Below are 12,605 nucleotides of genomic sequence, written 5' to 3'. Positions count from 1 at the left end.
GACTTCTAATCTGGCACATTTTAGAAAGATTTTTTTCTCTCCAATTGTGAATTCCATCTGCTCTTTTAATTAATGAAAATTCAGTTCTATGCAAATGTTTCTTTCGGGATCATCCTTTGTGAGCCACCTTTGGGAGCTTACTCATCAGACCGTTCCCTGAATCTGTGTTTGGAACCTTCTGGGAACTTGTTATTGGATCTTTGAACTGAGTAGCTCAAGTGAATGAAATCAACGAACCTGCCACTTGGCATTAGGAATTTACAGCCCTGGGAACTGCGGGGTTTGACTTTGTCGAAAGAGCTCCCTTAACCCCATCTTCCGCTCTAAGCTCCCATGCCTGGCACGGTTCCCTTACAGTAATAGGTAACGGATGAAAATACATCTACTTGGAAAATCAGCTGTGTCCTCTACAGCGCGTAAACATCTCTGCTGCACATTTGTTCATTAATTCAGGCCCGAAACGTCTCTAATTAGAAAGACGCCAGAAACTCTGACTGTTACGTGTAGCTGGGACTGATTCTCGGTCTGAGAAATACGGCTTTATGGCACAGGAGCTCAGGGTCAGAAAGGCAGCTTGGCGTAGTGGTGAAAGCCTGGACTTCAGATCCAAATAGACTTGGCTTCGAACTCTGGCTCCTTCACACACCGGCTGTGTGACCCTGGGCAGCCTAACTAGCCTCTCTGGACCTCAGGTTTCTCATACATAAAAGAGACATCAAAACCTCTCACAAATCTGAGGATGAAATGTGAAGACAGGCATGTAGTAGGGTCCCCATCCGTGTCGGGTGTCTCGTCCCTTTTGAAGGTGGGGCTGCCGTGGAGCGTGGCCGGCTGGGTCACCGCTGCTCTGCTTTCTGAAGAGCCGGGCCAGAGCTGCCTGGGACGGCTGGGGCTCCGGGAGCGAGGCTGAGGGAGCCGTGTGCCCTCTCCGAGGCGGGCCCCAGCAGTCTGGCAGGCACGGCCTCAAGGACAGGGTGGATGGGGCAAAGCTGGCAGAAAACCGCCTTGAATTTCTCCAGTGGCCCAGGGTCTACATTCCCTGAGGTCAGTGTGCTTTTTGGGAACATTCTAAAGGCGGTTGGAACTGATTTACAGGATTACAGGGGAAGCTCCACCCTCAGGGGACGGCTCCCTCAGCTCCTCTCCGGGCGCCTGGGGAACACCTGGGTGGTCTGAGGCCCCGCAGACACCTCACGTCCAAACTCACCCCTCTGCCACCCCGCGAACCTGCTGCTCTTGCTGGGGCCCCACAGCAAACACCACGTGACCTACTCTGCTGTGCCATCCAGAGCCCTGGGGGGACCTGACCACCTCCTCTGGCCACTGTCCGTCCCCTGGGCCGCTGACTCCTGCCCATTCGGCCTCTCTCCTGCGTCCTACGGCAGTGACCTCCTTGGCCAGACTCGCCCCAGCTCTGGCTGCTGCTGAAAAGGGATTTAACAAAGGTTAAAAAGAAATGCCTTATTGGACTCTTTTTTCCAGCCTCTCAAGGGGACTATTTTCAAGTGAATAGACTCGCTTGTGTGTGTATCTGCTGGTATAAATATTTTTGCTAAAGGGTCATCCCTGTCACGGAGGCCAGGTTAGAAGTACTTCAGGGTTTGGTTTTTGGAGTCACGCTGACCTGGGTCTGACTGTCACCAATAACGTCAACTTAGCAAGTCACCCAACCTCTCCAAGCCCCAGTTCCCTTCACTCTAAATGGAGGTACAGAAATGTGTCTCCCTCGGCCTATGGCGGTGACTGAAGCTGTGGACGGGAGCACTTAGCTCAGTGCCTGACCCGGACCCACCACCGGAAGCAGCTTGTCTGGTGTTTTTACCTTCACAGGGGTTTACTGCCAAGCCTCATTTATTTAATTCATTGAATAAGTTAAAATTAATGCCATAAATAGTGGATTCTGGGGAGACGATGGCATACATTTGAATGTCCACAAATCTGCACAGAAAAACAGAGAAAATAGATAGCTAAACCAAAAGCCCATGGATGCCTTTACTACAAAACTAAGTTGTCCCCTCCAAATGCAAGTGACTGGGAAAAAAGACACACCAGTGACAAGACCTCCGCAACAGTGATTTCTATCCAGGAAGAAACAGAAGCAACAAAGCAGCATGTTGTGGACAAGAGCACAAAGATCTCCAAAACAGCTGGCAGCTATTCACCAGGAAGCACAGCTGACCTGTTTGAGAACAGGTGCTGAAACTGTGAGGCGTCTGTCTGACACAGCCGCAGGGAGCCAAGAGGCCCCTGACCAGCTCTGAAGGAGGCAGGGCGGGCTGGGACGTCAAAACCCTTCCATCGATTGGGCCACGGCTCCTGCCCGGAAAGAGCCCCAAAGAGTAGAACCAAAAGGGAGCAGGACAGGGCCCCACAGACAAAGGGAGGATCAGGTCCCCAGACGAGGGAGAGCGGAACCAGGAGCCTCAGAGAGCAAGCTGCCTTCGAGTTCCACGCTTCACCACAACAGCAGTGGAGAAAGGTCTGCTTGGTTAGGAGAGCTACCCCGAACCACACCGGCCTCTGAAAGTTCAGGAAAACAAATTTCACATAAAAGTGAGCAACATAAACGTATCAAAGTCAAATTCCATACAAAGGTGTTACAAGAAATAGGAGTATAAAGAGCAGAATAACACGAAGACAGTGAAAACACCCCAGAAAGATGTGCTAATAAAACAGATCGAAGCTGTAACCTACTGTTTCAAGAGTTAGAAGACACCATTGTGGGCTGTTTCCTGAATGGCCTCTCGTGAATCGAGCCTTCTGGAGGCCATGCCGAGGATGGTCCCCTCCTCCGTGGTGGCCGTGTGGCTTGCCTGGGCTGAATGAACATCAGGAAGTGTGATGCAGGCAGAATCTTGGTAAGCATAGGGGACTGGCTGTTCCATCTCGAAACCATGTGAAACTAGGGGCTCACTGTGGCCCCCTTGTGAAGGAAGCCCAAGCAGAGAGAGCGGCCTGTCCAACCCAGCTGTCCCAGCTGAGCCCAGCCCCCGGGGGGCTGCCAGCTGGAAGCAGCTGCGTCCGGGGGCCCAGCCCAAGTTGGCGGAAGAACCACCCCATCAACCCACAGAACTGTGGGAACCAGAGCACTGTTGCTGTTCTAGGCCACCAAGCTTCGACCTGGTTTCTTACACAGAAACTGACAAACAATACAGGCATTGAGAATTAATAAGGAATAAAGACATTAAGAACATTGTACAAGATGTAAAAGAACAACATAACTTAGAATAAAAATTTCAGAAATCAGGCTAGAGAGCTCAGGAAAGAATTACAAAGAGAAAATTGCTTCAGAAATGAAGACTTCACTAGAAAACACACAGAGAAAATACGCACAACGGATGATGCCTTGAGGGAAAGAAAGGCAGCGACGAGGACATTTTCAAAGAAGTGAAGGAAGAGGTGATAAAGATTTGAGAGAAAGTGACAAACGTTGAGGTTTGGCACAGAAGGTCCAACGTTCAGAAAACGGGCTCCTCAGCAAAGAATGGAAAGCCGGAGAGTAGACTGCGTACTGAAAATGATGACACGCCCACCAAAATTCCTGATGGAAAACCAGTTTGAAACACACCTTGACAGAGCCCTGGGTAACTGAGAACGTAGACCCAGAATGACCAACGCACGTTACATTCTGGCAACGCTACTGGACTTCAGTGGAAGGGAAAATACTTGTCTTATTTGCCCCGTCCCAAGCCTAAGCTGAGGCTTTCTGGCTGGGCAGGCGCCCTCTACAAAACCCAGGGAGGGAGCGTGTTCCCAGCAGGGGAGATGGTTTGGAAAAGGCCCGAGCTTCGCGGGAGCGTGGCACATACTGGGAGCCGGTGGACCCCGGCGTGTGAGAGGGTGGCAGCTGCAACAGGAGTGGGACGACTCTCAGGCACCGGGGCTGAGCACACCAAGAGGGCCTGGAGCACTCACCCATGTAGGGCTTGGTGCCAGCCATGGAGGAGGCCCGCTCTGCTCCTTCCACCACCGTCGCTATGTTGAAGTCTGTAATGTGAACGTGTCCTGTAAACACAGAAACAGAAACTCCAGTCAGCGAGCGCTGCAGGGAGCTGGGCTATTTAAAGCTGTGGTCTGCCGGGTGGGGTACAGGAAGCAAATATTTGAACTTCTACTTGTATTTTATCTGATACTTTTAACACGTCTATTTTGTGTGCATGTGTTAGAATGTGAATTCATTTGGTAGTACATGCATATTGTTTGTAAATAAGAAGATTTATATTGAGGGGCAGGATAAAACATCCTATGGATTAACAGTTTAGAGATATTGATGCGCAGAAGGAAAGCTCTGGTGCATAATTGAGACAGGTCGGTCCAGGCTCCCTCTGTCGGGAAAACGGTGGGTGGGCTGTGGCTGGGAGAGGGGTGGGCAAAGAGGGTTCTCTTGGCCAGAGGATACTGCCTATTCTGCGGCTTGTCTGCTATTGGCAGAGGGACCCTTAGTACTGTACTGGACGAATTTAGTAGGAAGGGGGCTGGAAGGTTGAGACCACCTACCATCCGGCCTGAAGTGATGGCAGCAGCTGGTACCCGGGTAGGCTGGGTGTAGCTACAATGTAGGTGTTCAAGAAACATGACAAGGAAGGAAGAGAGAAGGGGAAGAAGGAAGGAAGGGGGCAGAGGGAAGAGACACCTGAATGGTCAGTGCTTGCTCTCTGGGGAATTTGGTGCATAAAAGAGACCAGCTCTGGCAGCCATGATTAATAGATATAACTGCAATTACATTTCTATTTGTCTGTCATCGCATCGTGTATAGGCAGCTGATTATATTTTCATCAAATCTGAGAGTGGTATTTGGGGTGTGGAATGTAAATACATGGGCGGGTGGCATATGCAAAACTCACTTTGGGGGGACTTAGGGAGCACCTCCAAGATGTGGGCAGACTCCTTCTGGAGCAGGTGCACGGAGACCTGCTGAGAGGCCCATGGACTGCCCATGGGAGAGGCGTGCCCGACATGATCAGCCACGGTGGGCAAAAGAGCGCCAGCAGTTCCACTGAACAACCCTCATATCTCAGGCTCAGCAGCCAGCAGTGGTGTGTGAGCGAGCAGCTCGCCCGGGGCCCTGTGCGAGATCCACGTGAGACGCCGCAGTGAGGGGCTTAACGGTAATAATACTCTCAGGGTGCTTGTGGGCGAAGCTTAAGTCACCCGGCCAGCTCCTCGGTGTGCACAGTGTTCCCACCCAGGCACTGTTCCTGGGACATGCCCAACCCAACCTGCTTCAGCCTCCGGGGTGTCCTCAGGCCTCTCCCTGTGGCTGGAGTGGGTGTCCCCCACGGGGCCATCCGCAGTCCTGTCTGCAGAGAGGCAGTGTGGGCGAGTGGTTGGGCGCACACACTCTGAGTCAGACTGCCTCAGTTTGGGTCTCAGCTTTGCTGGGACTAGCTGCGAGACCTTGGGCAAGTAACTTAATCTCCTGGGCCTCAGTGTCCTCATCTATAAAATGGGGATGATGCTAATAAAATAGCCATCTCAGAGGGTTGTTGTAGGAGCCAGGGAGAGAATACACATGAAATGGTCAGAGTGACGCTAGCACACAGGACGTAGAAAAGCTTCTCGTAAGTGGTTGGCTGTTAGCATCATTATCCTGCCAGGGCGGGGCTCAAAGCCCATCTTCCCCGGTCGGGGCAACCCACCCCTTGCGCCTCCCGTTCCCTCATTTCTAACACTAACAGAGGGGCAAGTTCACGTTCCTGTGTGGCCGCGAGGCCTGTGAGGGGGGCGCACGTCTTCCTGGCTGCTGTGCCCCGCACCGCTCGGCTCCAGGTGTGGCGGCTCAGCCGTCATGGTGAGAGCATTCTGGAGCCTTCAGATACGGCTTTTATTTGGTTTTCTTTCACCTCCCCCTCTTTGAAAAGTTTAGTATTTGCATTATGAAAGTGACAAAGAGCACAGGACATGTTTCTCAGTTGCCCCGTTGCCTCTCCCCAGCCCCCCGGAATCACGGTTGGGCGGGCTCCTCCGTGGCTTCTCCTTTGCTTACGCAAACTTCTGCCAGGACTCGCTTGTTCTTACAGCGAAGAGATCACACTCCAGGGGTCATTCGAAAAGTTACTTTTGCATTAGCCGAGGACCATGGACATCTTTCCAAGTTAGTACACAGCGGTCTACTTATGAGATGCAAAATCCCTTCTCCTCCATTCTAAATCCAATTTTTCCTCAATTTATCTGGTGATAAGATTTTTTTTTTGATTTTACCATTTTTCTATTTTATTTGCATTTTGTAATAAAGAATGGAATTATTGGTGCAAGAGGCAATTTATGGATAATCTATGCTCCAAATAAAAGTAGATAAGTTGCTTGAAATCCTGTGATTTCTTCCCAGAGGTCCTCCTAAGAACTAGATGTACTTCCCAATTTTGAACTAAATGACCATCTCAATTTAAAAGGACTTGCCTCCAACTGAAGACAGTTGCTGGGAACCACCAGTGTTCCGACCTTGGACCTTTTCTCCATCCTTAAATCACAGGAAGTGTCAATTGGTCACTGTGCTCTCAGTGAAACTGAGAAGGTCAGGCCCTGATTTCCACATCTGTTGGAGTGCCTCATGCTCCTGGGGAGACGGTCCCTCTCGTTCACGTTCAAACCACCTCACCAGCCCGAGCCACAGGAGACGGAAGACAACGCAGGAACGCTGTATTTTTCATGTATTGGGTAGTATCCAAACTTGCTGAACTTTCAATAATTCTAATTGTTCGTCTGTAAATTATTTTGGGTTTTCTGTGTAGACAGTCATGTCCAGTCTGGATAAATGTTTTTGTCTTTCTAATCCTCATAACATTTATTTTTCTTGTCTGTTTTACTGGCTATGACTGAATAGTAGTAACAATAGCAGCATTCTTTTAGTTCCTGATTTTAAAGGGAATGTTTCTATGTTTTACAATGTTTGCTGTAGGATTTGGCAGTTAAAAAAAATCAAATTAAGGGAGCTCCATTCTATTTCTAGTTTTCTAAGAGATTTTTTCATCAATGGGTGATGCATTTTTTTTAAAATGATTTTTCCATCTTTTGAAATGATCAAATGGTTTCTCTACTTTTTTAAAGTTTTTTATTGATACATAATAGTTGTACATATTCAGGGAGTACATGCTATATTTTGATACAAGCATATAACATATAATGATCAAATCAGGGTACTTGGGACATGATTCACCTGAAACATTTATGATTGCTTTATGTTGAGAACATTTGAAAACTTCTAGCTATTCTGAAATATAATAAATTATTGTTAACTATAGTTGCCCTATTGCACTATTGAACATTAGAACTTTTTCCTTCTATTTAACAGAATTACCCCTTCACCAACACCTCTTCATTGCCCCTTCATTCCCACCACTCTTACCAATCTCTAGTAGCCACCATTCTATTCACTACCTCCTTGAGATCAATTTTTTTTAGGTCCCATATATGAGTGTGAAAATGCAATATTTGTCTTTCTGTGCCTGGTTTATTTTGCTTAAAATAATGTCCTCCGGATCCATCCATGTTTCTGCAAATGACAAAATTTCCTTCTTTTTTGTGGCTAAATAACATTCCATTGTGTACATACACCACATCTTTTTTATCCATTCGTCCCTTGATAAACACTTAAGCTAATTCCACATTTTAGCCATTGTGAATAGTGTTGCAATAAACACAGAAGTGCAAACATCTTCTGGTTACATTTTATGTCTTTGCCTCACCCAAGCTAGGTTTAGAGGGATGCCCTTCCCCTCTTAAATGCTCACCGTGTCTGTAACCATTAGTTGTGAGATTTTACCTGAAGTTTCTTTTGTTAGTTTTATTTATTCCATTTAAGGTAAATATTTATGTTTTTCTATAGAGATATTAATCTGCTTGATTACAAGGTGTTTGTTCCCCCAAACGCCTATGGGGTATTATATAATATACAGAATATATTATTTTAAACTATTATTACGTATTAGATATTAGACCCATTATTTTATATTATTATTGATATAATTACTTAATATAAATGTTTTTAAATCTGAAAAATTCTGAATTATGAAAACAGACCTGCCCCCACGGGTTTCCGATAAGAACTGTGGACCTGTGGTTGCAGAGTATTCCGTAGTGCAGCTGGACCACATTTTTTTCAACAATTCCCTAATATGGGTATTCAGGTTGTCTCCAGTCTTGTTTGCTTAATTGTTTGTCTTGTTATTATAGAATATATGACAACAAGCATTCTTGAACATGTATTTACATATTGGTACTTTCACTTTGACTGGATAAATGGATTGCTGGGTCCAAGGGTATGCACATTATGTTTCAAAAGGTTATGATTTATGGTCCTACAAATAGAATATGATGGTGTGTATTTCTCTGCACTTTACTAGCACCAGTTTTTTTCCCAACATTTTCATTTCTTTTCTTTTTCTCAAACAAACACTTTAGATCGCCCAAAGGCTGGCCCTTCCAATGGGGGCTACACATCTCTACTTTGGTGTGATGGACCCAAGGTTTCACTTCTGGCAATTTTAATGCCAGCACTAGTTGCTATTAGTGATTCTGTGTTTTGCACATCACATGGTGAGAGTGGTAGAATGGAGAACTAGTCTGCCCCATTGCCATGGGATCAGCCTCCTCCCCTGTGAATTCCCTCTCTGGAACCTTGGCCAGTTTTTAGTCAGAGCTCCTGTCTACAAGGTACACTTACCTTTTCTCTGCTGTATTTATTGCAAATCTTTTCTCCTAGCCTATTGTTTGTGTTTTGACTTTGTTTATAGTTCTTTTTGCCATGAAGAAGTTTTTTAAAAAGCAAACAATATGTCAATTTTATAGTTTTAAGTATTTTTAATAACTTTCCAGTTTTCAGAAGCCCATTTTATATCCCCTAGATTTTACATATTCTTTTATATATTCTTATAATTCTTATGTAATTTATCTCTTATATTTAAATCTTACAACTATCTGGAATAACGGTACAGTAAGGCCAACAGATCAGAAGACACTGCCATTGAAAAGACAGTTTGTTACTCACAGTTCCCAAGAGGAGGGGCCGGGTCGTGCCCCAGGGAAGGACCAGGGCAGGCCAGGAAATGTGGGCTGGAGCTTTTATTGCGGTTTCCATGGGAAGGAGTGGGCAAGGCAAGGCAGTCAGGCTTAGGATTGGGTAATCTGAACAATTTCAGTGGGCTCTGGGGTCAAGGGGCTGCCTCTAGTTGTCTGGTACCTGGGGTGATGAGGGCAGGTGGACAGTGGCCTCCAGCGTGAACTTCCCATGACAGCCTGGCTCTGGGTTGGTTGGTTGGTGTGAAAAGCCTGCCCGGGGGTGAGCTGTCTACCAGCGCTAGCATTGGCTGGCTCTGGGAAGGGCAGCCCCTCCGGCTCAGCAAGGCCCCAGAGGCCAAAGCCTCAGCATACAGAAAATATGAGATACGGGACGGGCGTGGTGGCTCACGCCTGTAATCCTAGCACTCTGGAAGGCCGAGGTGGGCGGATCGTTTGAGCTCAGGAGTTCGAGACCAGCCTGAGCAAGAGCGAGACCCCATCTCTACTAAAAAATAGAAAGAAATTATATGGACAGCTAAAAAATATATATATATAGAAAAAATTAGCCGGGCATGGTGGTGCATGCCTGTAGTCCCAGCTGCTCGGGAGGCTGAGACAGGAGGATCGCTTGAGCCCAGAGTTTGAGGTTGCTGTGAGCTAGGCTGACGCCACGGCACTCACTGTAGCCTGGGCAACAGAGTGAGACTCTGTTTCAAAAAAAAAAAAAAAAAATATGAGATACGGTTCACACAATGAGGACAACACATTCGCCAGGACAGTGTGGCCGCTGTTACCAGCTGCTGGAGACCCAGGAAGGGTCTGTGGTGCCCAGGGCCCCCATCCTAAGGCTGCGGCAATGACTGTGTTTTTCTGCAACGCCGTGCCCCAAACGCTCCCTCGACCTCACTCTCTCTTCAGGATCTACCACGGCCACCCCTTCCTCCAGGAAGCCCTCCCTCAACGCTCCTGGGCCTCAGCGACCTTCCGCTGCCCCACAGCCTCACCCTTGCGCTGTCCTGGCACTGACCCACTGGGTGGTCATCACCAGTTTATGTGTGGTTGGAACCCCTGGGAACCGTAAAATATCCCACTGCTCAGCACTAGGTCCTGTCGGATGAATCAAATGCACCTCTGTGACAGAGAGCCACCACCCCAGACCACGAGGTCCTTGAGCATAAGGACTCTGTGTCCTTTGGTCACCTGGCAAGTGCCTGGCCTATGGCAGTTCAGGGCGAGGACTACATCCTTCCTCCTCCTCATCTGGGGCCCTCAGTGGGGCACGAGGGCGAAATGCAGGCGCTTCCCTTCTGCCTCGGACGCTTCTTTCCTTGCCCACCTGTGGGGAGTCAGGCTCCCCTGTAGAAAGCACTGACCGCCCCTGCCCACTGTGCAAGCACCCCTTCCGCCTCCCTGTCTCCGGTCAGCGCCGCGGTGGGCGGTGGGGGACCCCAGTATGGCCCAGTGCTGCACCCACCCCTGGGCCACCCCTGCCACCGTGTGGCTTTGCAGTGCCCCTGCCCCCACCGCTTGGGTTGGCCGCCTGCCTTGCTCTGTCTGCTGTTACGGCGGAGGCAAACGCAGCGCGGGCAGAGGCCTGTGTGGCTTGAGGCTCTTGCTGCTGCCGCAGCTGTGAGCAGACTGGGCAGGAGGGCCGCAAGGGAAGAGCCCCAAGGAGCAGGGCTCAGGCGTCTGGTCGGCAGACGGCAGACGAGTGGGCCCAGCCAGCCCCAGCCCGCCTGGGTCTCAGGGGCACGGCCTGCCCCGCCCAGCCCACCCACATCGCCACAGGCCTGTGGGCTAACCGGAAGTTTCTTGCGTTCGCCACTAAAGTTATGTGGTTTCGTGACCCGGCTCTGGCGTCCGGACGGGAAGTGGACTCAACCCTCCCTCCCCATCCCTAGAGCCCACTGCCTGGTGCTCTTGGCCCAAACGCACTCAGTCCTTTGCCTGCTCCTAAGATGCTACATCTTCCTTCAACTCGGTCTCGCCTCCACGTATGGTCTCCTGCTTTCGCTGCCGACCGGGAACCCCACCTCTCCCCGCAGAATGACAGTGCCCTAAGACACAAAACCCACCCCAAAGGGTCAGAGAGCAAAGCGGACACTGGCGCGCAGAGAAGCCTGCGGGAGACACCGGGACTTTGTGTAACTAGCTAATCTTGAACACCATGAACAAAATACTAATGCATTTATTTAACCATGTTTGCATTTCATTGGAAACAGAGCTAACTAACCGCCTTGTTCTCTGAGAGAACACTGGATGCCATCAGGGACGGGACCCTCGAGACAGCAGCGCATCGTCACTGCTCTGTCGCACTGTGTCGTGACGCAGTTCACAGACAGCGCACATGGCCCCACGGACGCACCCCCGGGACCCACTGAGGAGCACACACCACCCTGCCCCTCTGTGGACAGTGCCTGTGTAATAGTAAAGGATTAGAAGGCGTAAGGTTAACAAGTAAAAACTCACAGAGTAAATGGCCGACATATTCCTCAGACAGACATTTCTCTCCACTCTCTGTGGCTTGGCCCCCACTGTGCCCGTGGCCTGTCACCCAGGCCTCTGCTCTGACCCTCACCAGGCCGTCAGGACCCCCGCACGGCACTGCCTCTGAGATGACACACGCCCATCCCCAACCGCAGGTCTCTGCCCCCCCAGCCCCTGGTCTCTCCCCGACCACACTGTGAGACCCCCAAGTGCCAAGAGACCACGTGTGCTGCCTTCCTCATCCTATTCCCAGAACCTGACACAAGGCAGGTGCTCAAGGAGTATTTGCTGAGAGATAAAAGTGAGGTGGCCACAGATTCAGGCTCTGCTAGAAAAACCAGTCAGCTTCTTTCATATCACAAAAGCAGGTGGGGAAAGGCCATGGGCCTAGACGCCTCTCTGTCCCTTCCCTCCTAGGATGGGAGACTTGTCTTTCATGAGAAAGTTCCCTGCTCCTTAATTTCTTGTCTGCACTACCTGAAAAGATGGGATCTCAGCAATTTACCTCTTAGTATGAAAGAGTGCATCCAACACTCCCTCTCGACACCTAGTGGAGACGCCCTGAAGGAGTGGGAGCTCGGGGGAGAAGGAGGCTGGGCGCAGGGGCACTTGGGAAGCGCGCGGCGTGCTGCAAGCCAGAAGGCAGGGTTGGGACAGTGCAAGCTGGCCACGTGAGGGGGCGGTGATGGACGGGGAGCTCAGAGGGTCAGGATGGGATCTGGAAGGAAAGTGGGAAGGGCAAGGGCTGAAGAGCAGCTGAAGCTGGGTGCAGAAAGGGAGCAGGAGGACAGACATCCAAGAGCACGGGAAGGAGGAAACCCGAGGAGGCTGCGTGCGAGCGGCCTGCCCACTTGTGTGCAGCAGCCTCGGGAGAGCGGTGGCCACAGGCCTGAGAACTGAGGGTGGACCATGGAGCCGGACAGGCCCTGAGGATCCTGCCCGGAGCCCAGCCCTCCACACCCCTGCGTCCTGGACAGCCTGCAGAACCTCCCCACCTCCACTCCCCCTGCTCCCACGATCTGACTGCCCTGATGGAGGACGAGCACGGGAAGAGGGTGTGCTAGCAACCCTGCTCACTGGCGTTCTGGTGCTACGATGGGTGGTGACCTTTGCGGTCTCAC

General features: G+C 50.1%; 1 protein-coding gene across 2 annotated transcripts in view; it reads right to left on the bottom strand.

Moving 5' to 3' along the window:
- STK32B (serine/threonine kinase 32B) overlaps positions 1-12,605 on the bottom strand; it is a 230,401-nt gene that overhangs the window by 48,748 nt on the left and 169,048 nt on the right. Inside the window, exon 4 of one of the 2 annotated variants that reach the window (XM_069496003.1) lies at positions 3,916-4,005. The exons of the other annotated variant lie outside the window; for it this stretch is intronic. Coding sequence (XP_069352104.1) covers positions 3,916-4,005 — 90 coding nt within the window. The remainder of the gene's footprint in view (positions 1-3,915; positions 4,006-12,605) is intronic. 2 annotated transcript variants of the gene reach the window in all.

Source organism: Eulemur rufifrons, chromosome 20, assembly GCF_041146395.1.
Source record: "Eulemur rufifrons isolate Redbay chromosome 20, OSU_ERuf_1, whole genome shotgun sequence".
NCBI classification, from domain to species: Eukaryota; Metazoa; Chordata; class Mammalia; order Primates; family Lemuridae; genus Eulemur; species Eulemur rufifrons.
Note: the sequence above shows the minus strand (reverse complement) of the source record. Positions and strands in the feature narration are given on the sequence as shown.